The sequence below is a fragment of the Pangasianodon hypophthalmus genome, chromosome 8 (assembly GCF_027358585.1).
Source record: "Pangasianodon hypophthalmus isolate fPanHyp1 chromosome 8, fPanHyp1.pri, whole genome shotgun sequence".
NCBI classification, from domain to species: domain Eukaryota; kingdom Metazoa; phylum Chordata; class Actinopteri; order Siluriformes; family Pangasiidae; genus Pangasianodon; species Pangasianodon hypophthalmus.
In genome coordinates, this window is record NC_069717.1 from 16,533,125 (window position 1) to 16,556,725 (window position 23,601).

The 23,601-nt window shown below is 39.6% G+C and overlaps 2 protein-coding genes across 11 annotated transcripts in view; both read right to left on the reverse strand.

The window, feature by feature from the left end:
* Positions 1 to 1,376, reverse strand: part of gcn1 (GCN1 activator of EIF2AK4) — a 58,106-nt gene extending 56,730 nt beyond the window's left edge. Inside the window, exon 1 of the mRNA XM_026910721.3 lies at positions 1,258 to 1,376. Within this exon, the coding sequence (XP_026766522.1) occupies positions 1,258 to 1,275 (18 nt within the window). The 5' untranslated portion in view covers positions 1,276 to 1,376. The remainder of the gene's footprint in view (positions 1 to 1,257) is intronic.
* Positions 1,377 to 11,543: 10,167 nt separating this feature from the next.
* The window catches only part of pxnb (paxillin b), a 34,714-nt gene continuing 22,656 nt past the window's right edge, over positions 11,544 to 23,601 (reverse strand). Inside the window, exons 3-15 of one of the 10 annotated variants that reach the window (XM_026910740.3) lie at positions 22,001 to 22,209; positions 20,605 to 20,690; positions 20,382 to 20,524; positions 20,007 to 20,193; positions 19,785 to 19,911; positions 18,190 to 19,473; positions 17,478 to 17,741; positions 16,901 to 17,311; positions 14,554 to 14,700; positions 14,136 to 14,309; positions 13,872 to 13,953; positions 13,632 to 13,780; positions 11,544 to 13,493 (exon numbers count right to left, since the gene is read on the reverse strand). In XM_026910740.3, the coding sequence (XP_026766541.1) occupies positions 13,227 to 13,493; positions 13,632 to 13,780; positions 13,872 to 13,953; positions 14,136 to 14,309; positions 14,554 to 14,700; positions 16,901 to 17,311; positions 17,478 to 17,741; positions 18,190 to 19,473; positions 19,785 to 19,911; positions 20,007 to 20,193; positions 20,382 to 20,524; positions 20,605 to 20,690; positions 22,001 to 22,209 (3,530 nt within the window). In that variant the 3' untranslated portion in view covers positions 11,544 to 13,226. The other 9 variants (XM_026910739.3, XM_053236092.1, XM_026910746.3 and 6 more) reach the window with 9 other exon arrangements.

The window sequence follows — 23,601 nt, forward strand, 5'->3', positions numbered from 1 at the left end:
TTTTTTATGCTGGTCTTGGAGTAGGGGCAACTTTGTGCGACTGCCTATCAGGCTATGTAGGACTCTCTTAATGGTGTATGTACATACTTCAGTCCCAGCTGCCTCCAATTCCTTCACCAGTCCCTTTGTTGCTGTCTTGGGTTTCAGCTGAACCTCTCAGACCAAAGTTCGCTCATCCCTGTGAGTTATTTTGTGATTCTTTCTTAGATGATGTAGTGTCTGTATAGTCCCAAGACTTTTGTGTTTGCATACATGCTCATGGTTCCTTCAGTTTGTTTGGAAATCAGAGCCAGATTTGTGGAGGTTCACCTTGGATTTTCCCCTGGTATCATGGGCAAAAAGGCATTGGCTCTAAAGGTAGACCCTTTAACGCCCAATTAACACTTAATTATGGCAATTGGCCAATCAAAAGCCTCAAAAAGTCATTACATCAATTTCTAGAATCTTCCAGACTGTTTAAAGAGACTGTCAACCTGGTGTATGTAACCTTTGACCCACTGGAATTTGGATAAAGTGAATTAAAGCTGGAATAAATTTGTTTCTAATTGTTTTACATTTACCTATTATGTGAACAAAGTAGATGACCTAACTAACTTACCAACAGAAATGTATGGTAACATGAAATGTGTGAAAAATTAGATTGAATATTCTTAGCCAAGCATGTAAAAAATTTTGGCCTCAACGGTAACATCATGCACTTTTTTGTTTCTGTGCAATTGCTCGTGTGTTGCTGCTATCATTGCCAAGCCCAAACCACAAAAGAATACTAACTTTGCTTAGTGTTGTTAATTTAGAGAAAAAACACTTAACTACAAGACGACTAATTGAGTTATGCCAGCCGATTCGCAACACTTCAGCACATATTTTCAGTGTTCGTGTAAAATGAATTTCATCGAATTGAAATCTGCAGTTTCAACAGCTTAGATAGCTAATTCTATATGTTCTCGATGTGTTCCCTCTAAAGGTATTTGTGAGCCTGATAGCGATATGACTGGAAAATTGAAGGTAAGTAAGCTAAATTAGCTTAGCCACTGGCTAGGCTCTCCTGAGCTCTAGTCGCCTGCAATCATTCTGCACTAGTAACTTAACTTTGTCGTGATGCATCTATAAGAATTTGCTGCAGTAGTCAGAAAAACAGCATCCACATCACTGTCCTATTTAAAATATGTCTGTTTAAGAGTGCTATACATAAAATATAACGATTATCGAAAACATTCAACAGCAAAGTACTATTCATACCACGAATCGCACACAAACCTGCGTGTCCGCTGCCATCTTGCCGGTCTCGAGCTAAAAAAAGAAAAAGAAAAAAAAGTCCTCATTTCCGTGTCACTGCCTCGCTCTCTTTGCCGAGATTCTCTCTTTGCTGATTCTATAGGCTGACCCCTATAGGACACAGTTGGTATGGCCAAAACAGTATCCTGAATATGATATCATGTAGCAGCGTTATCTCCATTTTGGCGGGGTTAGTCAGTCAGCTAGTCAGATAGCCAGCCTAGTTATGTAAACGAATTTTCATACAAACTGAGTGTTCTGAGTGTTCGAGCCTTTATGGTGAGAAGCTTGTGTTATGTACTGAAACAGCAGCATCCATTACACCCGTGATAAAAAAATAAATAAATAAATGAACAAAATAAAATTGACTTTATACTACAGTACGGCTGAATGCTCAAATCTGGTTGGTCAGTAGGAGCGATTATTTTCGTATAACAGTGGTTCCGACTGTGACATGAACGACAGGTTAATATTAATGCGCTCGTTCGAGTGTAATGTTACTATTTCTATAGTAACAGGTCATACACGGGAACTTATACGTAATATAATACATAATATAAGAATAAAACCGATTAAAAATAACAAGGCATACATGGTCTGTGTTATTCCTTACTTAAAAACCACAACACACAGCCTTGCTGATATTCAGGATAACAGCACTCTTGCTCGTACAATATTGCGAAATTGTCTCGCACAAAAGCCCATATTAATCAGTGTATTTCACACTGTCATCCTTTATTTGGGGATTATATCTAAAATACCTGTTCAACAAAACTGTCAAGCAAAGGTTAATTATTAGTGGTTCTTTCTATGCAATGCAAGTATCACTATTATAATTGTCCATACTTATTAGGGGCCAAGAACCGCAGGTGCGTAGGCATCTATTGTAGTTCTTCTTCTTCTTCTTCTCATGAAGTACATGGCAGCCCATAGAACCGTACATACAACCCTTGGCAAAAATTATAGAATCACCACACTTAGAGGATGTTCATCCAGCTTTTTTTACTTTAAAGCAAACAAACAAATTACAGATATGACACAAAAAAGGTTTTGTTCAATAGCTTAACATTCTGGCTTTGTGAAACATACATCAAAAAATTCATTTTTTATTAATGGCATGTCATTTTCCAAATCAAGTAGAGGAAGAAGGTATGGAATCACACAATGTTAAGGAAAAAATTATGAAATCATCAAAAAAAAAACCACAATTAGTACTTTGTTGCTCCTCCTCTGGCTTTTATGACAGCCTGAATTCTTTGACGCATAGACTTCACTAATGAAAAACAATATTCCCCATCAATCTGGTTCCAACTTTCTCGAATAGCAGTTAACAGATCAGCTTTTCAGGATGGAGCCTTATCATAGACCAGTGTTTTTAATATCCACCATAAATTTTCAATTGGATTGAGATCCGGACTGTTTGCTGGCCATGTCACTGAGTTGATATGCCTTTCCTGAAAAAAAGCTTTAACACTCTTTGCTCTGTGGCAAGATGCATTGTCATCCTGAAAAATTACTTCATCACCAAACCTATTTTCTATGGATGGAATGAGAAAAGTGTCCAAAATTTCAATGTACACCTGTGCATTGACTGCTGAGGTAATGAGGTAATGCCATCTCCCTTGGTCCTTTACCTGACATGCAACCCAATATCATAAATGAGTTGGGAAATTTGATTGTTTTCTTCAGGCAGTCATCTTCATATTGTTTCGTTAGAACAGCACCAGACAAAAGTTCCAGCATCATCTCCTTGGCCAATGCAGATTCATGATTCATCACTGAATATCACTTTCATCCAATCATCCACACTCCATGATTGCTTCTCCTTAGCCCACTGTAACCTTGTTTTCTTCTGTTTTGGTGTTAGTGCTGGTTTTCGTTTGGCTTTTCTATATGTAAATCCCATCTCATTCAGCCGGTTTCTTACAGTTCTGTCACAAACGTTGACTCCTGTTTCTGCCCATTTGTTTTTCCTTTTGTTGTGCATTTTCTATTTTCAAGGCATATTGCTTTGAGTTTTCTATCCTGACACTTTGACATCTGTATGTTTTCTTTGATATCTGTATCTGTATGCCTGTATGTTTTCCTTTTATAACCTTCCCATTAAGTTTATATTTGCACCAAATTTTAGACACAGCTGACTGAGAGCAACCAACTTCTTTGGCCACACTCCGTGTTGAAATTCCTTGTTGAAGGGGTTTTATAATCCTTTCCATTGTTTCAACTGACAACTCTCTCATTGGAGCCATGTTTCCTTTCAATTAGCCAAGTCCAACAGCCCATTAAAGTGTGTAAGCACTCCCTTTTAACTGCTGACTTATTAGCATTTTTAGACTTGTCCCGGTATTTGTTTTAGAAGTGGAAATTAAAAGATGATTTCATAATATTTTCCTCAACATTGTGTGATTCCATACCTTTTTCCTCTACTTGATTTGGAAAAAGACACACCATTAATTAAAAAAAAATGTCAGTGAATTTTTTATATATGTTTCACAAAGCCAGAATGTTAAGCTATTGAACAAAACCTTTTTGTGTCATATCTGTAATTTGTTTGTTTGCTTTAAAGTAAAAAAAGCTGGATGAACATCCTCTAAGTGTGGTGATTCCATAATTTTTGCCAGGGGTTGTAGTAAAGTTATGAAATTTAGCACACAGTTAGAGGACAGTCTGAAATGTTACCATAGCAAATTTGGAGTTGCTATCTCAAACCTTCCAGCGCCACCAACAGCTCAAATTTGCACTCATTTTTCCAACATTTTGAATTTTCTGAAAAAACATACTTTTTCAAACTCCTCCTAGGTTCAAGGTTCAAGGTTGAACATTATATAATAGAACAGAATATAATATAATAGACTCTTTGTCCGATTTTCACAAAAATCGAATTAGATCATCTTCAGACCATGCCAACAAAATGTTACGGAATTCAAGTTGATCAATAAAACCGTTCTCAAATAATGTGTAAATGAATTTGACAATGAGCACGCCGAAATTGATGTGAGGCTATATCTCCGGAATTCTTTAGCATATTCAGACCAAACTTAGTATATGTCATAGCCATCATGACTTGAGGGTACCTGCACAGTTTCGGAACAGTGCTGCCTAGTGCTCACAAGATATGAAAAAAGCACATGTTTGCATTTCAGACCGTACATCCGCTTTTCACCAAATTCGACTCAGATCATCTTCAGTCCATGCCAGCAATAAGTTATGGATTTCGTGTTGATAGACCAAACCACACTGTCAGTCTGACTGACTTAAAAATTGGCATGCAGTGTCTGTGTCCATCATTGTCCATGAGGACAACTGTGTATCTTAAAAACACGGCAGCGATCTCCCAATCACATTTAAGCAGTTTTTAGACAAGGTTACCAAAGACTTATCAAAACAAAACACTGTGGACATATTTGCCTTTTGGGCTGAGAGGTTTGTGCAAAATTTGAAAAAAAAAAAAAGAAAGAAAATTGGCACATTTTACAAGCATGTTAATTGTTTTGTGAAGTAGTTTTTCAGAGAAACACAAGAATCTGAGGCTGAATCTGTGCAACTTTTTGATGTATTGTGATGAAAGTTTATATGTGCCATTGTAAACATACATGCTTACATACAACATAGTTTTTTCTGAATTTCATCCAAAGCCATGAATCTCACATTTTCGATTCTCTAGGTCCCACAGAAACCAGTGATATACATTTTTCCACAGGAGGCCATTTTGTCTGTCCGCCATTTTGAGTCATGTCAAAAACTTTTTCAGAGTTCTCCTAGACCATTTATCCAATCTTCACCAAATTTTACATAGATCATCATCAGAGCATGCTGGCAAAAAAATGTTTAGTTCAAACCATTTCCATATAACGCGTTGTCAAATTTGACATAAGCACCACATAGTGTTTTATGCAATATCTTGGCAACACTACTCGCTTAGCTCCTTACTTTGCCTCTGTTGCTATTTCAAGCCCTCTAGCGCCACCAACCGTAAAGGCTGGAAACAAAATTCTTTTTTCCTCTAATTACCCCTGAAGGTACACAAAAAGTTTCAGGATAGTGGACAAAAATGATAATACATGAGAATAGTCTTGTTAGATTTGTTGGGTCATGCCAAGAACAATGATACCAGTTATGGCATAGTCGGCTGAACTTCCTGTCTGCATTTTGAACTGCTTTGTAAACTTACTTTTTCGAACTCCTCCTAGACCGTTTGTCCAATTTTCACGAAAATCGAATCAGATCATCGTCAGACCATGCCGACATGGTCTTATTGTTAGAACAGTGCCATCTAGTGTTCACGAGATATGAAAAAAAGCATATTTTTGTTTAGACTTTCTGAACAGTTTGTCATAAAATCATGACACTGGTCTCTTTAGATTCTGTGGCACACCAAGTTGAATAATATCACATAAGCCATTTTGTGTCAGCCATTATGAATTAGACCCAAAATGCTGTATTTTACAAACACCTTGGCATGTCATTACAAAAATCCATATGTGTCATTGGCACCATACCTTGAAGGTAGCCAAAAAATTTCAGGACAGTGCCTTGTAGTCAAAAATTATAATGCAATTTCAAAAAATGCTAATAGCTTTAGCCTATTCAGACCAAACCTAATATATGTTATAGCCATCATGACTTGAGCATACCTGCACAGTTTTGAAACAGCGCCATTTAGTGCTCACGAGAAAAAGCATAGTTTTGCTTAGAACTTCTGAACAGTTTGTCATAAAATCATGTAACTGGTCTCTTTAGATTCTGTAAGGCATAACGAATGATATAAAATTTTCCTATGTTGGCCATTTTGAAATTAGACTTAAAATGCTGTATTTTAAAAACGCCTTGGGGTGTCGTTACAAAAATTGGCATTTGTCATCATGACCATGCCCTGAAGGAACATAAAAAGTTTCGGACAACACCACCTTGTAGTCAAAAATTCTAATGCGATTTGAAAAAATGCTAATAGCTTTTGAATACTTTGCCAATTGTCATGTGACTGGTTTTGCTAGATACCTTGGCTTATACCAAGAACAATGATACTCCTCCTAGACTGTTTGTCCCATTTTCACAAAAATGAAAAGTGATCATCTGCAGACCAATGCTGACAAAAAATTAAGGAATTTAAGTTGATCAGTGAAACCTTTCGCACATGAATTCGAACAGTGAACACTCCGAAATGAGCGTGGGGCTATATCTCTGTAATGCTTTAGCCTATTTAAACCAAACTTGTATATGTATATGTCATAGCCGTTGTGAGCTGAGGGTAACTGCACAGTTTCAGAACAATGACACCTAGTGGTCAAATTATAATGCAATTTCAAAGAATGCTAATAGATTTTGACTCCTTTTGCCTATTGTCATGACACTTGCTACAATCTTGCTAGATTTCTTGGGTCATGCCGAGAATAATGATACCAATTATGCCATGGTCGGCCAAACTTGCTGTCCGCCATTTTGAATTTTCTGAAAAATCTACTTTTTCAAACTCCTCCAAGACCATTCATCTGATTTTCACGGAATTCGAATCAGATCATCTTCAGACCATGCTGACAAAATGTTCTCAAATTCCAGTTGATTAGTCAAACCATTCTCAGATAACACGCAAATGAATTTGACGATGAGCATGCCGAAATTGATGTGAGGCTATATCTACATAATGCTTTAGCATATTCTGACCAAACTTTGTATATGTCAAAGCTATTATGACTTGCGGGTTCCTGCACAGTTTCGGAACAGCGCTGCCTAGTGCTCACGAGACACCTTTCATCTGATTTTCATCAAATTCGACTCAGATCATCTTCAGTCCATGCCAGCAATATGTTATGGATTCCGTGTTGCTAGACCAAACCAAATTGTCGGTCTGAAACCAGTGATACATTTTCCGCAGTAGGGCAAATTTATATATCATAGCCATTATGACTTGCGGGTACCTGCACAGTTTTGGAACAGCGCCATCTAGTTCTCACAAGATATGAAAAAAGCATATTTTTGCTTTTTGGACTGTTCTTCCGGCACCTATTGTTTTCGTTGGTGTTCTTCTTCTTCTTCTTATTATTAGGGGCCAAGCACCACAGGTGCGTAGGCACCCTATTGTTATTCTACCTTTTCTTCTTCTTCTTCTCCTCCTTGCTAGGGTGTCTATGGCAGCCTATAGAACCGTCTGGTAAAAAGATGTGAAATCTGGCACACTGATTGGGGAGGGTCTAAGGAACATTCTGACCAAATTTGGGCCAATATTCTAGCACCACCATCGGGTCAAATTTTGGTCTAATTTGGAACTACATTTATGGTTATAACTTTTGAACCATGTGTCCAAAATTTAAAAGCCAGACATACCTGGATTCCCTGGGTTGAGGCGAGTTCAACACACCCTATGATGCCAATTCCACCTAATTAGATTCCATCTTGGATTTTGTCAAAAACTGTTTTTTTTCTCTACTCCTCCTACAAATTTTGACCAATCATCACCAAATTCGGCATTCGTCATTTTCAGACTAAGACTCACAAGTCGTGGCCTAATGGATAGAGAGTCAGACTTGCAACCCGCAGGTGAACCTGAAGGTTGTGGGTTCGAGTCTCGGGTCCGGCAGGGATTGTAGGTGGGGGGAGTGAATGACCAGCGCTCTCTTCCACCCTCAATACCACGACTGATGTGAGACCCTTGAGCAAGGCACCGAACCCCCAATTGCTCCCCAGGTGCCGCAGCAAAAAAAAAGGCTGCCCACTGCTCCGGGTGTGTGTTCACGGTGTGTGTGTGTGTGTGTGTGTGTGTTCACTACTGTGTGTGTGCACTTGGATGGGTTAAATGCAGAGCACAAATTCCGAGTATGGGTCACCATACTTGGCCACAAGTCACTTCACTTCACTTCACAAAAGTTATCAAAAGAATTTTGATTACTCCAAACCATTTGGACAATGAATCTGACGGCAACACCCCCAAATAGGAAGTGAGGCTGTATCTCAGCAACAAATTTGCACACTGACACAAAACTTGGTAGGCATCTTCAGGCTATGCAACAAATTTCATGCCAGCGCCACCTACTGGTCAAAAGTTACAAAGTATTTTTCTAACCAATCGCACTTACGGTTTTCCCATAGCGGACAATCAAATATACCAAAAAATCCCATTCACTTACATTGATGGAATGTTCAGAGCCTGGCTCAGAATGTTCAAGATTTCAAAATCCAACTGTCAAAACTCACACACACCTGTGTGCACACAGCCTGAAGCCCCTCTTCTCTCCCTCTCACTCTGTCAATGTACCTGTAACAGAGTGCCACACACTTTCTCCATCCATATCAGTTTACCAGTAGCAAACACACACTCTCTCACTACATATTTCTTTCTATCAATCACCTGTATCACTTTCTCACATCTTCTGTGTTTCTACTAATAACAATCACTCTCCATCTATCTTGTATCACTTTATCTATCACTAACTTTATCTATCTATCTATCTATCTATCTATTGGCACCTTATCTATCTATCTATCTATCTATCTATCTATCTATCTATCTATCTGTCTGTCTGTCTCTCTCTTTCTTTCGTAAAACTGCACACTACCTTAAGATTTCAAACTGATAAGTATTTTAAACTTTCAGACTGGCTTTGTGAAGCCAACATCAATGTTCGTCTTGATGAACTTTACCTATCTAGTTATTATTATCATTATTATTATTATTATTATTATTATTATTAGTGCTTGCTATGCAATGCAAGCATCAATATTAAAATTGCCCATACTTGTTTTTCATGTGACATCAACTCCCAAAATAAGTGGAATCACAAAACTATTGCAACAGTGACATGTGACATATCAAAATGCTCGGCTCCGTGAGGAGAATTCATGCGCACATCACATGCACGTTAACTATTGTACAAATACATCTGGCTGCATCCTGAAATCATGTGCTGACCAGCTACCCACAGTGTTCACCTCCATCTTTAATGCATCTTTAGCCCAGTGTGTGCACCCTACATGCGGTCCACCACTGCCCTGTGCCTGAAAAACTGCTGTAGTCCTGATGTGCAAGGTGATGAATGCTTTGAAAAGCTAGTGAAGGATTATATCTGCTCATCTGACCTTCTCCGGTTTGCCTACAGAACTAACAGAAGTACTGATGACACCAACTCCCAGGTGCTGCACTCCAAATTTTCCCACCTAGAAAAGGGGAGAGGGACTTATCTGAAACTGCTGTTCATTGACTACAGTTTAGCTTGTGCCATTGTCCCCCTACCATCCTGATCACAAAGATGAGATTCCTAGGGTTGAACAACTCACCCTGCAAATGCGTTCACAACTTCCTCACCAAATAACCATAGATGGTTAAGGTAGATAGTTATACCTCACTCACCCTCAACAATGGCACCCACCCAAGGCTGTCTCCTGAGTACACTGCTGATCTTCATCTATATCCACGACTGTGTGGCCACCCATAGCTTCATCTCTATCATTAAATTTGTTGATGACACAGTGGTGGTCTGATCAGAAAACAGTGATCAACAGGCCTACTTGAAGCAGGTGCCTGATCTAGCTCTGTAGTGCCTGGTCAGTAACCTTGCACTAAACATCAGAAGGACCAAGGAAATGGTCGTGGACTTTAGGAGATATCAGGTAGGAATCTACATCCCTCCTAAGATCTATGAGGCTCCTGTGGAAAGGGTGGCAAACTTCAAATTCCTGGCAGTGCACATCACTGAAGATGTCTCCTGGTCACTTGACATCCGTAACAAACACAGGCAAGCAAGGTAAGCTCAGACAATTTGGACACATGAAGCTGGACAGTTGAAGACTGGAAAAAGACCAGGTGATTTTTTCTAATCTTCATCTGTCCAGTTTGGGCGAGCCTGTGTTTGACATGAACACTACCCAAAGCTCTTGCCCTGTATCTGCATGATTTTTTTTTGCCTTGTGCTGCTGCCACGTCATTCGCTGATTAAATAACTGTATGAATGTGCAGGTCTACAGGTGTTCCTAATAAAGTGGCTGGTTAGTGTAGCTGCACATGGCAGTGTATTCCACCCCCACTTTTCATTACTTATTTCATTCTTTTTTCCTCTTGTTTACCTTTATTTTTATTTTATTATTATTATTATTATTATTATTATTATTTATATTCTTTTATGCTTACTTGCACAGTGTGTCAACCACTAAGTGTTTCACATAAATGCTCCTCTATAACTGTTTATATGACAAATAAAACCTTTGAATCCTTGATTACAATAAAAAAAAAAAAATTTTTTAAACCTAATTCCTTGGCTGAAGCCATAAACAGTTAGCCCTGCCTACTCACATTAAAACATACTTTTCCGACCAAATCCTAGGATTTTTGCCATATCTTCACAAAATTGGATGTCATAATACTCAGTACAGTCTAATTCTCAATAATTATCAAAAACATGTTGATATTTGTAAACAATATGGCCACCACATTACAATCCGTTCTAGCAAGGTGGAGCTTAGTTTCGTCAAACAGCTGTAACTTATAATTTGGTTGTATGGATTCCCACAAAACTTGAAAGGCATGTTCAGGACAAGATTCTGAGGTGGTGTTCAAAGTTTAGCGTATTATCATCTACAGTGGGCAGAGTTAAGTTCAAATAACAACTCTCGAGAGTCATAATTCTGATCAGCTGAAATCTGGTATACTGCATGTTTACACAAATCTGATAATAAATTTGATAAATATGAATACTTAAAAAACATGGCCACCATCAGCCAATCAGCACTATGCATTGTAAGCATTGTGCTGTTGTAATGAAACTTGAACAGTACATCCATCAATGATGTCTTTATTGTTATGTGTAGCAAACTTTTGTGATCATCCATGTGGGAGGGGTTAAATTCAGTAAGTGTTTCACATGAACCATAAGTTTGACTGAGCTGATATTTGGTGTACTTTCATCCTAGTGTGTAAATGAATTTCTAATGATAATTACTTCAAAAACATGGGTACCTCAGACAATCAGCTTTCAGAAAGCATTTGACAGGGTTGGAATGAGCCATCATCGCTGTATGCCCATCTGTGGTCTCGTTAACTTTCTATGCAACTTCACAAGAAATGCCCACTGGGGTTGCTGCTTGCAAAGGGTGCTTTTAAATCACCAGATTAACACTAGTCATGGGATTTGATCTATTATTTAATTTTGCTGAAAACTAAATTGGATCATTTAATCTGTAACATATATCATTTCAAATCAGAACATTATATGAACTACTGCCGAATTTCTTCTGAAATTCCTGATATATGGTGTGAACACCAAGGCTCAGATTAAACAAACTGCATGAAAACATTAAAGAATTTTATTGATAATGCTATGAATTAAGCCAGTTACTATGACTCAAAACAAAATGACAGTTATGGAAAATAATGCATGTCTGCAGTTTCACATTGGGTAAATAAACACAGTAAATGAAGGCCCACTAAAATAGACTGTAACAGTAGAAACAAAGAGAAAAATTTAAGCCCTCTTCTTGACAGAAAAATCGCATGCTAAAGCAAAAAGGGGAAAACCTTTAAAACCAGTGTCATAAATAGGTTCTGAGGCATAATGGACTATTGAGTCCTCCAGGCACCTAGCTCTCAGAACGACAAGAAGAATGAGATAGGAAAGACCTCTGAATTATCACAGCAACTCCATTAAAAGTAATTTTTATATATATTATGTAAGAAAAAGAAGGCCATATGTTTGAAATGCATCCTCACACCAGTGATGAAAATATATTTTTCCAGAGAATAATGCATACAGAAAAAAGATTATTAGCTGCTGGTAATTTTGTACATGCATCCTTACTTTTATAATACACAAGATCTCTGGATTTTTTGGCAAGCAGTCAAGGCTATACTTCTGAAAAAGGAAATACCCACTTTTATGTTTGGGGGGATATTAAAGCTGGTGTTACATTACTAACACTTCATCTTTCATCTATCCTAACCCATTCTTTAAAATGTCTGTGTTACACTTAAGACTTTCAGGCAAAAAAGAGAGAAAAGGAGAAAAATACATTAGAATGTCATAAAAACAATACAGCAGTTAACACTACCCAGAGTTGTCTGGGTGAGAAAGACATATTTATATTTAAACCAATCATATACTGTGTTAAAGGGATAGAAATTGCACAACACTGTCACAGCTATTTAGTTAAACAACCCATGATTTGCTTGAAGAAATCAAAGAGAATAAGTGGTTATTAAAATGGTAAGAGTAAGAAAAATGAAGCCAAGTTACCTAAATACAGTAAAGTATTTTTGAGATGTTGCATTTAGTCATTTCAACAACATGACTGTAAGGGTAAATAGTTCAATAATGCTTATGCTCCCCTGAATAAAAAGACCAAAAGCCTTGGAGTAGGATAATTTCATATCTGCAGGAGTTTACTTAAGTGACTATGAAGTTCACAACACTCACCACACTACTCCTATTCAATATATGTAGGTGATCTTGGCTGGCTTGTTATGGGCTGGTAATTGTTGGCACACCAAGAACATCAGTCTCCATAGAAATGTACAAATCCGGTACTAAACTATTATTTTTGGTATAACTCAAGTATTATAATTTTTTATAGAAAACAAGGCACTGAGCACAGTAATATAAATTGTTTCTTGCAAATGTTAAATATATTGGACAAACTGTTGACCCTACATCCAATTATTACAAATAGTTATCATATTTTGCCACTGTGGCATTTTCTGTTACACACCACAAAGCATTGTTTCATAGTGAATAGACTTTCACAGGTCAACTGATCCAAACTTGATCCAAAGCCACATTCCTAAAACAGATTCTTTCACACTCAACCAGTGAGCAGATAGTTGCACACAATTCCAAAAAACAAATTCAAACCTCTACATTTCTTATCTAAACGCTTTCCTCCCCTATTACATAAGGCTTTTGCAACTCAGATTTTGCTGCATATCCAACACACTCAGACAGAGAGGCAAGCACACTCCATGTCGAGTCAGTCTAACTGAAGAGTTTGACGAAGCAAGCGTGGCAGTACGGTTTGTCGTTCTGCTCCTTGAAGGTGCCCTTGTTGAGCTGCTTGAGGCAGAAGGCACAGACAAAATGCTCAGGGTGGAACTTCTTGCCCATGGCTGTGATGCACCGGCCTGTTATGGGCTTCTGGCAGCCGGAGCAGAGAGAGCCACGTCGTTCATGGTAGTGAACCTCACAGTATGGCTGCCCATCATGCTCAAAAAAACTGCCGTTCACAAAAGGGGTAAAACACTCCTACAGTACAAACACAGGAAATAAAAATCTTACAAGAATTCAGTACCTCTATACTACATTAACAATTCAGATTATGGAATGGAAAGTTTATTAGTCATGCATAAAATATACTTCACATTTCAGAGCAAAAACACATACCCTACAAACAAAGCACTCAGGGTGCCAGAGGCTGTTCAGGGCAGATATATAATTTTCCAGGATGGCACGGGCACAGCCACCACACTTGGGAGCAAATAAATCGAAGTAATCTTTACGGCAGTATGCCTTCCCATCTTTCTCATGAAAACCTTAAAAAAAAAAAATTAAAAAAAACACATGGTGAGAAACCTCAGCACTGCAAGCTAAACACAGTTGAGTGCAGTGGACAGTACTACTTACCCTCAGGGCCAAAGAAGGCCCCACACTGAGCGCAGAAAAAGTGTTCAGGATGCCATGTCCTATCCAGAGCAGTCACTACTTTCTGCAGACAGGAAAGCCAAACATTTTTTCTGTATCTCTTTTCTGCATTCATATAATCTGTTTCTCATATTCTACATTAAGCATTTCCTTCCAGTTGTACTAGAATGCTTCTAAATACATCTGTAATTATTAGAATTAAACACATTAGATGGCAAGAGTGCAGCCTAATGCAATTGTACTCACATCCAGAATGGGACCATTGCAGTAGTAGCAGCGAGGAGAGAAGAGGTGATGGTAGTCCCTCTCACAGTATGGCTGGCCATCACGCTCAAAGAAGTTTCTAGAACCGATCTCCTCTTGGCAGTGAGAGCACACAAAATGCTCTGGGTGCCATGTGCGGCCCATGGCGGTTACTACCTGTAGAGGCACCCACAACATTCTACACTCACTCTCCAGCTAATGTTTCTGCAGCATACTCTGGTAATAACTTGTGATACTTAATACTTTTTACACTGGTGATAAACTAGCACTGATCTATCAAGTGATAATATTTGTATAATACATTAGTCATAACTGGGTACTAATTTCCCTTTTTATGTATAGCATTTTTCTTGACATCCCTTACAGTCAAAGAAAAGGAGTACCACTGTATATTTCTCACCTGGCCAACAATAGGTTTGCAGCAAGCCCCACACACTCCTTTGGCCACGGTCTTTACACCCAGCTTATGTAAGTCAGACTGCAGGCTTCCCAGCATGTTGTCTAGTTTATTGACCTGTGTGTTTGGACCCTTTCCCTGAGCCATGATCTAAAAAGATGGGAAAGGAAAGACAACAGGTCAGTCCATAAACGAGCTGGCACATTAAAATTAAACAGCCACAGATGCAGGAAAAAAAAAAACCAACACATCCATGGGGAGATTTATCTCTATATATGAACCTTCTTTAATGCTTCCCTATTGCTTCAGCAATGTCAGTAAGCCATTACAGACCTGTAATGAATCTGTGTGTGTGGTAGCCTGGGAAAACCATTCACAAGGTGAAATTCTGACATTCACAATTACATGCTTTCTTGAATAGAAATATCTCTTTTGCATGTATCTTAACCACATGCAAAGTTATAGCATTTTAAAGTCTGGTTACCCCCAAAAATGAAAAGCGATAAAATTGCATTTAATGATTCCAGTCCAATTCTAGTAAAAGACACCATCACGCTGACTGCGTAAAAGCAACTGCTATTTATTAAATATGTAATAAATAAGATATACAATTTATAATAATGACCATGAAAACGATATCTTTCTTTATACCAGCCTTTATTCAGAGCTGACAAACTATTCTGGCTATTCAGAAGTCTGGCCATTCAGCATTTATTACATGTGTAATAATAATATCCCTTATTTCATATAAAAAGGGAAAATATTTATAGATTATGAGAAATCATTATATTTACATCATTAATTCAGTGAATTTTGTTGAATTATTTTGTTGGGTCATCCAAAGATTTTAAAACATTTTCATCCAGGTAAAAGTGTTTTTCTCTAGCTATCCAACAATTTGATCAAAATCTGACTGCTGCGTTTGTTAAACTGACTTCTTACCGTACATGATCTCATGGCAGACCACTACAAGGTTATTAAAGTAAATACAAACAATTCCACATCTCTGTGGTGAGATAAGTAGAGGTGTCAAATTATCAAGTTATTGGCAGGGGAAAAAAGTAATTTTAGCCAAAACGAGATTTTTTTTTTTTTTAACTATTTTTGCCTGTTTGCCAGAATTCAGCCACAGCAACATGTGATGGGTTTTCCCAGACCAGCACACATTTTTAAATTGCCCAGAAACTCAAAACTCGTGTAGCTGATCTTTTATATGCATCTGAAATGTGGACAACCATATACCAGTGTATACACATTTTTGACATTTTTTTTAATTATAAATTTGCCATTTTTAAATTAGTTTTTACAGGAAATAGTCAAAATAATCTATAACTCATCCTGCAGCTGGGTACATATTAAATACGCTTTCAATTAACTGCTCCCTAGGATGCACATTTCCACAAATCAATCTATAGCACCACACACTGGAAGACTGAAGTCTGTTTTAAGCTGGTCATCCTCGCACATCTTTCCCCAGCCCTTGGTGGTAAAATGGCTGCATTTATATAGTACAAGAATAAAATGAAAAATGAAAGTCTAGCAACTACTGGTACATGTCAGAGCTTATACAAAACAGAGAAGCTGACCTCTGCCTTCATGAGAACAGCAGGGACAAGGGAAGTACAATGGAGTGCTGTTTTAAGCAGCATACATGTGGTGTGAGCTATGATGTCACACCCGAATGATAGTCAAATAATTTTCTTTTAACAGATATTCTGGGTTCATTTCAATAATTTTACCACAGTGCAGTTGACTTCTCAAATCAGGTGCTGTTTAATCTTCTATAACAGCACAGATCTGAATATTTATGATTGAACTATAATTGCTTTCTGTTAGGTTTATCGTTCGTATGTTAAGGTTAGTAAGATTCCCAACACTGGCATTATTTTGTTATCACTTACATTATAGCAGCTATGTACAACTGTGCCCTCAATAGCCTCTCTCCCCCCCCCCCCCCGTCATTGTTAGAGAGAAACCCGAAAAGTGCAAACTCCTCTGTCCTGAAGATTTGAATGTCAGAGACAATCCTGACATTAAATATAACTATAAACAATTTAAAAAAAAAAAAAAAAAACCCACCCACATGTATTGTTCATAAATTATTGAAAAATCGTCACTGATGGCAAATCACTGCAGTATATGAGGAATAAGCAGTATATCTGACATACGAACTCAAAAACTACTCAAAATACTAAATCTTATATTGTGTTTAGCCTGTTTCTTTGTGTTTATCTATTATTTTTTTAACAGTTGCAGCTCTATTTTCAGTTAAAGGAATACTGAAAGTTGGGGGTGCACCCTCAGCACCCCCACTTCCCACGTCCTTGTAGTGGGAGCTCCATGCCTGCACCTGCATCGGAGGGAAGAAAGGATCGTACTCCGTCTGACAGCCCACAGACACCAGCACTTTGGGAGGGATATCAGGGACAGGTAGGGGTGACTGAGGTGGAGTTGGTGCAGGCTTTGCCGGGAGTGGAAGAGGCTCTACTGGCTCAGAAGTAGGGACCTTTACTGGGACTGGAGGAGGATCACATTGTACAGGGAGTTGGGGAGGAGGTGTGGATTCCCTACAAAGTTGAGTGGGGGCAGAAATAGGTGGAGAGTGGGTGGGAGGAGGGGGAGGTGGAACTGGTACAGCTTTTACTGTAGGCCTGGGCTTTGGTTGCATGGCTTGGGGTGGAAGGCGAGGGGCTGGGGTGCTGGACTGGGGAGCTGGTATCACTTTTCTCTGAGGAATAGGAGACTCAGGGGGAATAATAATCTAAATAGAGACAGACAAAGAAAGAATACAGGAGGGAAAAGACAGAAGGTCAATAGAGAAAGACTGATGAAAAAGCAGTGACAGGTCAATAGAGAGGTCAATGTAGAGTATTCAAAAAGTATGAAAATGTGTGTACTCTGAATGGCCCGTCGTTTCGGACATCTACCTTATCCACCTCCCTGCTGTGGTCATCTCGCACGCGTTTAGGATTCGACATGACAATGACCCCCTCGGTCAGCCAATCATCTGGTTGTTTCTTGGGGCGTTCCTTGCGAGCAATTCCCAGCTTGCCTTGGAGCTCTTCTATCAGGCGATCCTGAGAGTTGCTTTTGTGGAAGATTACTGGGCCCATCTTCCTGCGAATAATGCCATCCCGGTACATGGGATGGACGTTGTGTGTCTCCTTGGTACGTCTGATCACGGACTTGATCTGAGCCAGGGGTAGAGACCCTGTCAGATGATTCATACTCAAATGACAAAACATGCAACAGTCAGTGGTCAACAGAACTGGGTTCACCCACTTGAGATTAGATGCTGTTGTGGATGAGAGAGGACCTTCAGGCAACTTCAGGCAACTGTTATCACCACAAAAACACACAGCAAAAGCTTTAGGCTGATAATTCTGTAGTTAGGCCAATAATTGTATGGTACAATTATGTTAAACTAGGATTATTTTCATAATGCTGAATGCAGAGCATGAAACTATTGGGTACTAATGCTAGATAGAGCCGTGATACTCATGCTAATGTTCGTCATGCTTCATTCACATGCCAGCACTCCAGACCTTGAAACACAGTGCACTGGCACACAGCCTTTAATTAACAGTAACAATCTATGAAACTATTTTCCATGGCTGTACTGAAACATTTCTTCCATACATGTCCAGATGCTGAAATCCTATCCATGGTGCTAACAGGATGTAATGTGGGCAGGTCCATCTGAGCTTCTGGTGTTCCAGGGCAGGAGGAAGGTGTAAGGGAGTCATCCATCCAGCTAGCCTCTGTCATGGGAGTCATGGAGCCATCGGCTCCATCGTATGACAGTTTCAGCTCCATGTCAGCCCAGTCCAGAAGTTCACTCCTGCAGTCAGACTGGTCCTCAAGAAGCCCATCTCCTGCATCACTCTCTGTGTGCATGTCCGGCTGCACCACCATACGGTCCACTGCAACAAGCGTCCCCTCAAACACTTCTGGGTGTTCTGTTGAATTCATCTTACAAACTGATGTAGCCACATTTTGGGACTCAGCCTCAGGCTTGCTGAAGTTCATGGTGAGGAGATTATCCAAAGCATCATCAAGAGAAGGCTCCAGAGCTGGAGCCTCAGGCCTCATAGGGGAAAGTGGTTTTGTGGTAACAGCAACTGGCTCAGGCAGCACTGCTGAAAGACTTGAGGTCTTTGGCACTGCTACAGAAGAGATGGGAGTTGTGGTGATGTAAGGAGAAGCAGGTTTAGGAGGTGATGGGGAATGTACGATGGGTGATTCACTAACAGGTACAGATGTAGAGATGGGAGATGTAGCAGCAGATTTAAGCTCTGGACTGGTCTCAAGACAGACATCATTAGAAGCTTGAATTATTAAAGAATTGTCTTTATGTGAGGTCTTCGCATTTCCAGGTTGACTCACTGGGCTTTGAAATTTAGCAACAGGCACAGAAAACACTAGAGTTGATTTAGTCGTGCTGCTGGAAAGTAGACTCTGAGGATTGGCAGGGAGATGCTGTTGATTGCCATGGCTGATGGTAGACACTTTAGTGGTGGTGGTAGTAGTGATGGTCTGGGACAAACCCACAAGCGACTCCAGCTCAGTGCTCAGCATTGAGACAGAATCATTGATAACCGGGTCTGGATGTGGATTTGAAGGGGAGAATGGAGGACTGGAAAGGGCTGAAACGGAAGTGGTAGAGTGGAGGGGAGAAGGGGCAGGTTTTAGAGCACTGGACCGCAGAACAGTGTCATTGGAATCTTCCACTATGTGTAACTCTAAGGGAACTGGAGGGGAGGGCAGTGGAGTGTAGCAGTTTGATTTAGAAGGGAGATTTGGTGCTGGGGAAACTGCAGTAGGGACTATCATGGCAGAAGAAGAATGAATTTCTGCAACGTTAGAGAAGCTGTTGGACTGATCAAATAGTGGCTCAGAGTTCAGGGAGCCCAAAGAGCTTGGCTGGAGGATAAAAATAGGGAGGAAAGAAAGCAGGAAAGAAAAAAAGACAAATTAAAAAAGAATGTAAAAGAAATTTAAAAACAGCCTGGAACGTGGTTGAACAGACTAGCTGACAAATAAAAGTAAATCATCTGAGCTAGGAGTATTTGACCTTTGTCAAAGGGGTGGCTGTCTTGAAAATAGGAACTGCAAGGAATTTTCTTCCGTACACATTTAATACCCTGCCCTTACACAAAGGAACCTGCATACAGTTCAGTAGTGTCACATGTAATTTTTAGGGCACACAAATATGCACTCACATTGCTCTGCACCTTGAAATCAGATAAGCAGGCCATGAGTTCATCCAGCTCTCGTGTGGCTGAGGTGGCTGACATTCGACCCTGTTGCTCAGAGGGTACATCCAAGTGCCCCTCTGTTTGAAGTCCAGAGGGGGTAGGCCTGTTTACACAAGTTATATGTTAACATTAATCAGCAATTATAGTCATATTTCAGTATTCATAAAATACAGAAGCATAAGACTGGCAGGATCTTACATTGGGGCCGGTATAGAGCTCTCCAGTTCATTCAGTAGGCTCTCCACAGTGGGACGTCCTTCTTCTGGCCCTTTGGTTCCATTTCTCTGGGGTTTTTCCTTGGCAGCAGGAGTAATGCCTGAGTGGGCTCCATTTTCCTGGATATAGCGTGCAGAACTGGAGGGAGGAAGTGGGGGAGCTGCATCTTCTACAGATCAACAAATTACAATGCATCATCATTAGCATGTTTGTGTTTGTGAGAACATTATTCTAAGACAATATGTACAACAACATACCAGAGAAAAAAGCAAGCTAATCTTAGGCTTTGGTGAGATTTATCTTTGCATCTGTGTGATTCCGGGTACTGTGGTGTGGTACATGTATGGGTGTAGGTACCTGTACTGGTATAAGATGGTGTGTTCTGCTGAACAGCATTGAGTTCCAGTAGCAGGCGGTCCAGCTCAGACAAATTGCTGCCCAGTGCTGAGCTCATGGCTGCTGCTGAGGAGTCTGATGGTGTCTTTTGCTTGTTGGGGAAACTAGAATAACAGTTGGAGAAGATGAAGCTTCAGCACTGTATAGAAACTGATAATACAGTTTCTGTGGTCATGTAACTGACCTGTAGACGTGGTCCTCTTCTGTATGAGGTAGTGGGGGACTACTGCTGTCTCGAGACAATGTACTTTTTTGTGCTGAGCCAAGAGACTGAGAAGAGGACAAGGAAAAATTCACTTCAACTGAATCAAAATAAATGTTGAGCCTATATACTCAAAAGACTGTACCTTAATCTTGAACATGCCAAACCAGAAGTCATGTAATTAATGATCTTTAATAGCACTGTGAAAGTCTAACATAATATTAATATGCTAAACTTAATAGTATCATTGGTGGTGATGATCAAAATTTAGAGTCTCGTAGAATGATTCTCTAGATGGTCAACAGAAGGCATATTATGCTGCAGAAATCTGTGATAAATGGGTTTTAAACTTTTGTTGTGCTTTCTGTTATTCTACAAATGTAAGCACTCATTTAACTGAGTGATTTTGAAAAAGTGCTAAGATAAAGAATTAAGAGGTATGCTTCATGCCTCTGCATGTATGGTCTTGAAGACTGATGGAGCATTTTCTCATTTCCACAAAATATGTGAAAGGTATGAGGGCAGTAATGCAAAAAAGATACTTGTGTACAAACAGAAGAAAGACAGGTTTTTATCTAATTTAGACCGTTTAGACCAGGGATCTTCAATCTTATCCACAAAGGGCTGGTGTGCCTGCAGGCTTCCATTCCAGCCAAACAAGCTTTGTGGATAAGATTGAAGACCCCTGATTTAGACTATGAAATTAAATTGTTCATAAAAGAAAACAGTTCAGTGGAGACTAGTTACACAAAACTTTCATTAATTGAAAGACTAGTTCTACCTCTGAGGAAGGTAGCTCTGCCCTCAGTGGTGAAAGACATGCCAAGACTATGCATTCCTGAGCCTTATTTCTTAACAGAAAGTTTTACATCCTGACAGACGTTTTACATCCTGAATTGAAGGTGAGGGCTAACACACGCTTCCTGCAAGACACGTGCAATTCCGCCACTGCATCTTTTCGAACTACTGATCATGATATATCACACAGGGCAGCCAAGTACACTGACGAAAGTGGTAACTGCCTTATTCTGTATACATAAGCATACTGGCACTCATGATCGTACAGTGCCACTGTAATCAACACTCCAATTATGCGCTCTTGGATGCCTGGCCATGGATGGGTGTGGCATTGCAATCTCATAACAGGATGAACGCTTTTCTATTGCGCTACTCTAGAGCGCTAACAAAAACATTTTCATGTTATAATGTAAGGGGTGCTGGCAAATTTGTAAAGCACTTTCTTGGGGGATGGACGAAAGTTGGTTACCCTGGAGAGCTAAATACAGCTATGTATTTTGCAACCAGTACCCCCATTCTGGGTGTTTAATAAAACAGGTGGTGAGCAAATACATTCATGTTTTCTTTCTATACACCTAACCTGTTGTGAGGAGTGTTGGGAGTCAGCCTGTTTTTGAAGTGACCCGTTCAAAGCCTCTGAAGATGGAGGAGGGGGCACGGGAGGAGGGGAAGTGTCATCCTGGAGCAGGCTTCCACTACTGGGAAAAGAGTAGGGTGTCTCGTCTGGGAGAAACACTGGACACTTTGAGATATGAGCAGTGGATGACTCCAGGTCCGCCAGCAACGCGTCTGCATGAAAAAAGATTTTTGAATCTGATCATTTGCTAAATTTAAATGAAAACACAAATTGTGAAAAGTCACTGTAACTGAAACCACAGAACATTAGCACACAGTGTACAGATGCAGGTTTCAGCAATGGACAGCCAAGGGCATGCTAATTCATGCATAAACATAGTTCAACACTGAGTGTAAGGTGGCACTACACCCTGGATGGGGCCAGTTCATCGCAGGGCACCACATACAAACACAAATGTACAACCACTCCTAGGGTCAATTTATCTTAGCCAATCCACTGGCGTGTTTTTGGGAGGTGGGAGGAAACCACAGAACCTGAAGAAAACATACGCAGAAATGGGGAGAACATGCACAGAAACTCTGCACAGACAGTAACCAGAGCTCAGGGTAACTAACCGGGGGAGCTGCGAGTTGGCAATGCTATCTGCTGCCACATTGAACTGTTTGAATGGCCGACCTTATATAATGAATCAAGTAGATACATTTCTATAGAGCCCATTAAGGAAAGGCAGTGGATGACATCCTAGCCTATGAAAGATAGAAAGTACTGGATGTTATAAAGGAAAAATTATATTATTTACAGTTTTTTATATTGTTTAAACATGAATGTATTTGTGACAATATTACTCTGAAATCCTCAATAAAACACAGTGAAGAAGGGTCACAATGCGCTGTCATTACGTTTCTGGGTACGCAACTGGACACACCTCCCCATCTCAACCAATCAGTGCTTGCCTAGCTGGTTGATGCACAACACTATAAGAATGCATACTATTAGGATTTTTTAGGACCGCACTTGAGGCCATGCCACTTTTCTTTCTTTTAATATGTATTACATGCTTCTCAGCTTTCAGAATTATCCCTGCAGTGAGGAATTCTTTTGTGTGTTTACAGGCATTGCAGAACAATTAACTGGGACAACGGTACTGCAAGGATTCATTTAACTTAACTCATACTTGCTTTGTATGTTATCTAATGAAATACCAAGAGAAACTGCATTATTACCTGAAACAAAATAGCAAATTATTATACCAGACATATAAACCAGAGAGAAAGTCAGTATGCCAGTGGTGATATGTGCGTTAGTGCTGTGAAGCCAAATGTTCTTGTCACATAACCTAATTCCCTTAGAATGGAAGTATCTTTCAACAAACACATATAGATATTATATCATTGTCAGTGTCTAAGCCGTTACTCATCTTATTTGGAGCACAGAAGGTGGTTTGGGACGCAGACACTAAATTCTCTTTATGTTACTTGCCGCTTGCAGCCTTTACATTAATCCCCACAGTGGAGGAGGACACACCACATTAATTACACAATGTTCTTGGTTCAGAACAAGGTTCACAATAGTATTTTTCTACCAGAGAAGAACAAAATTCCAAA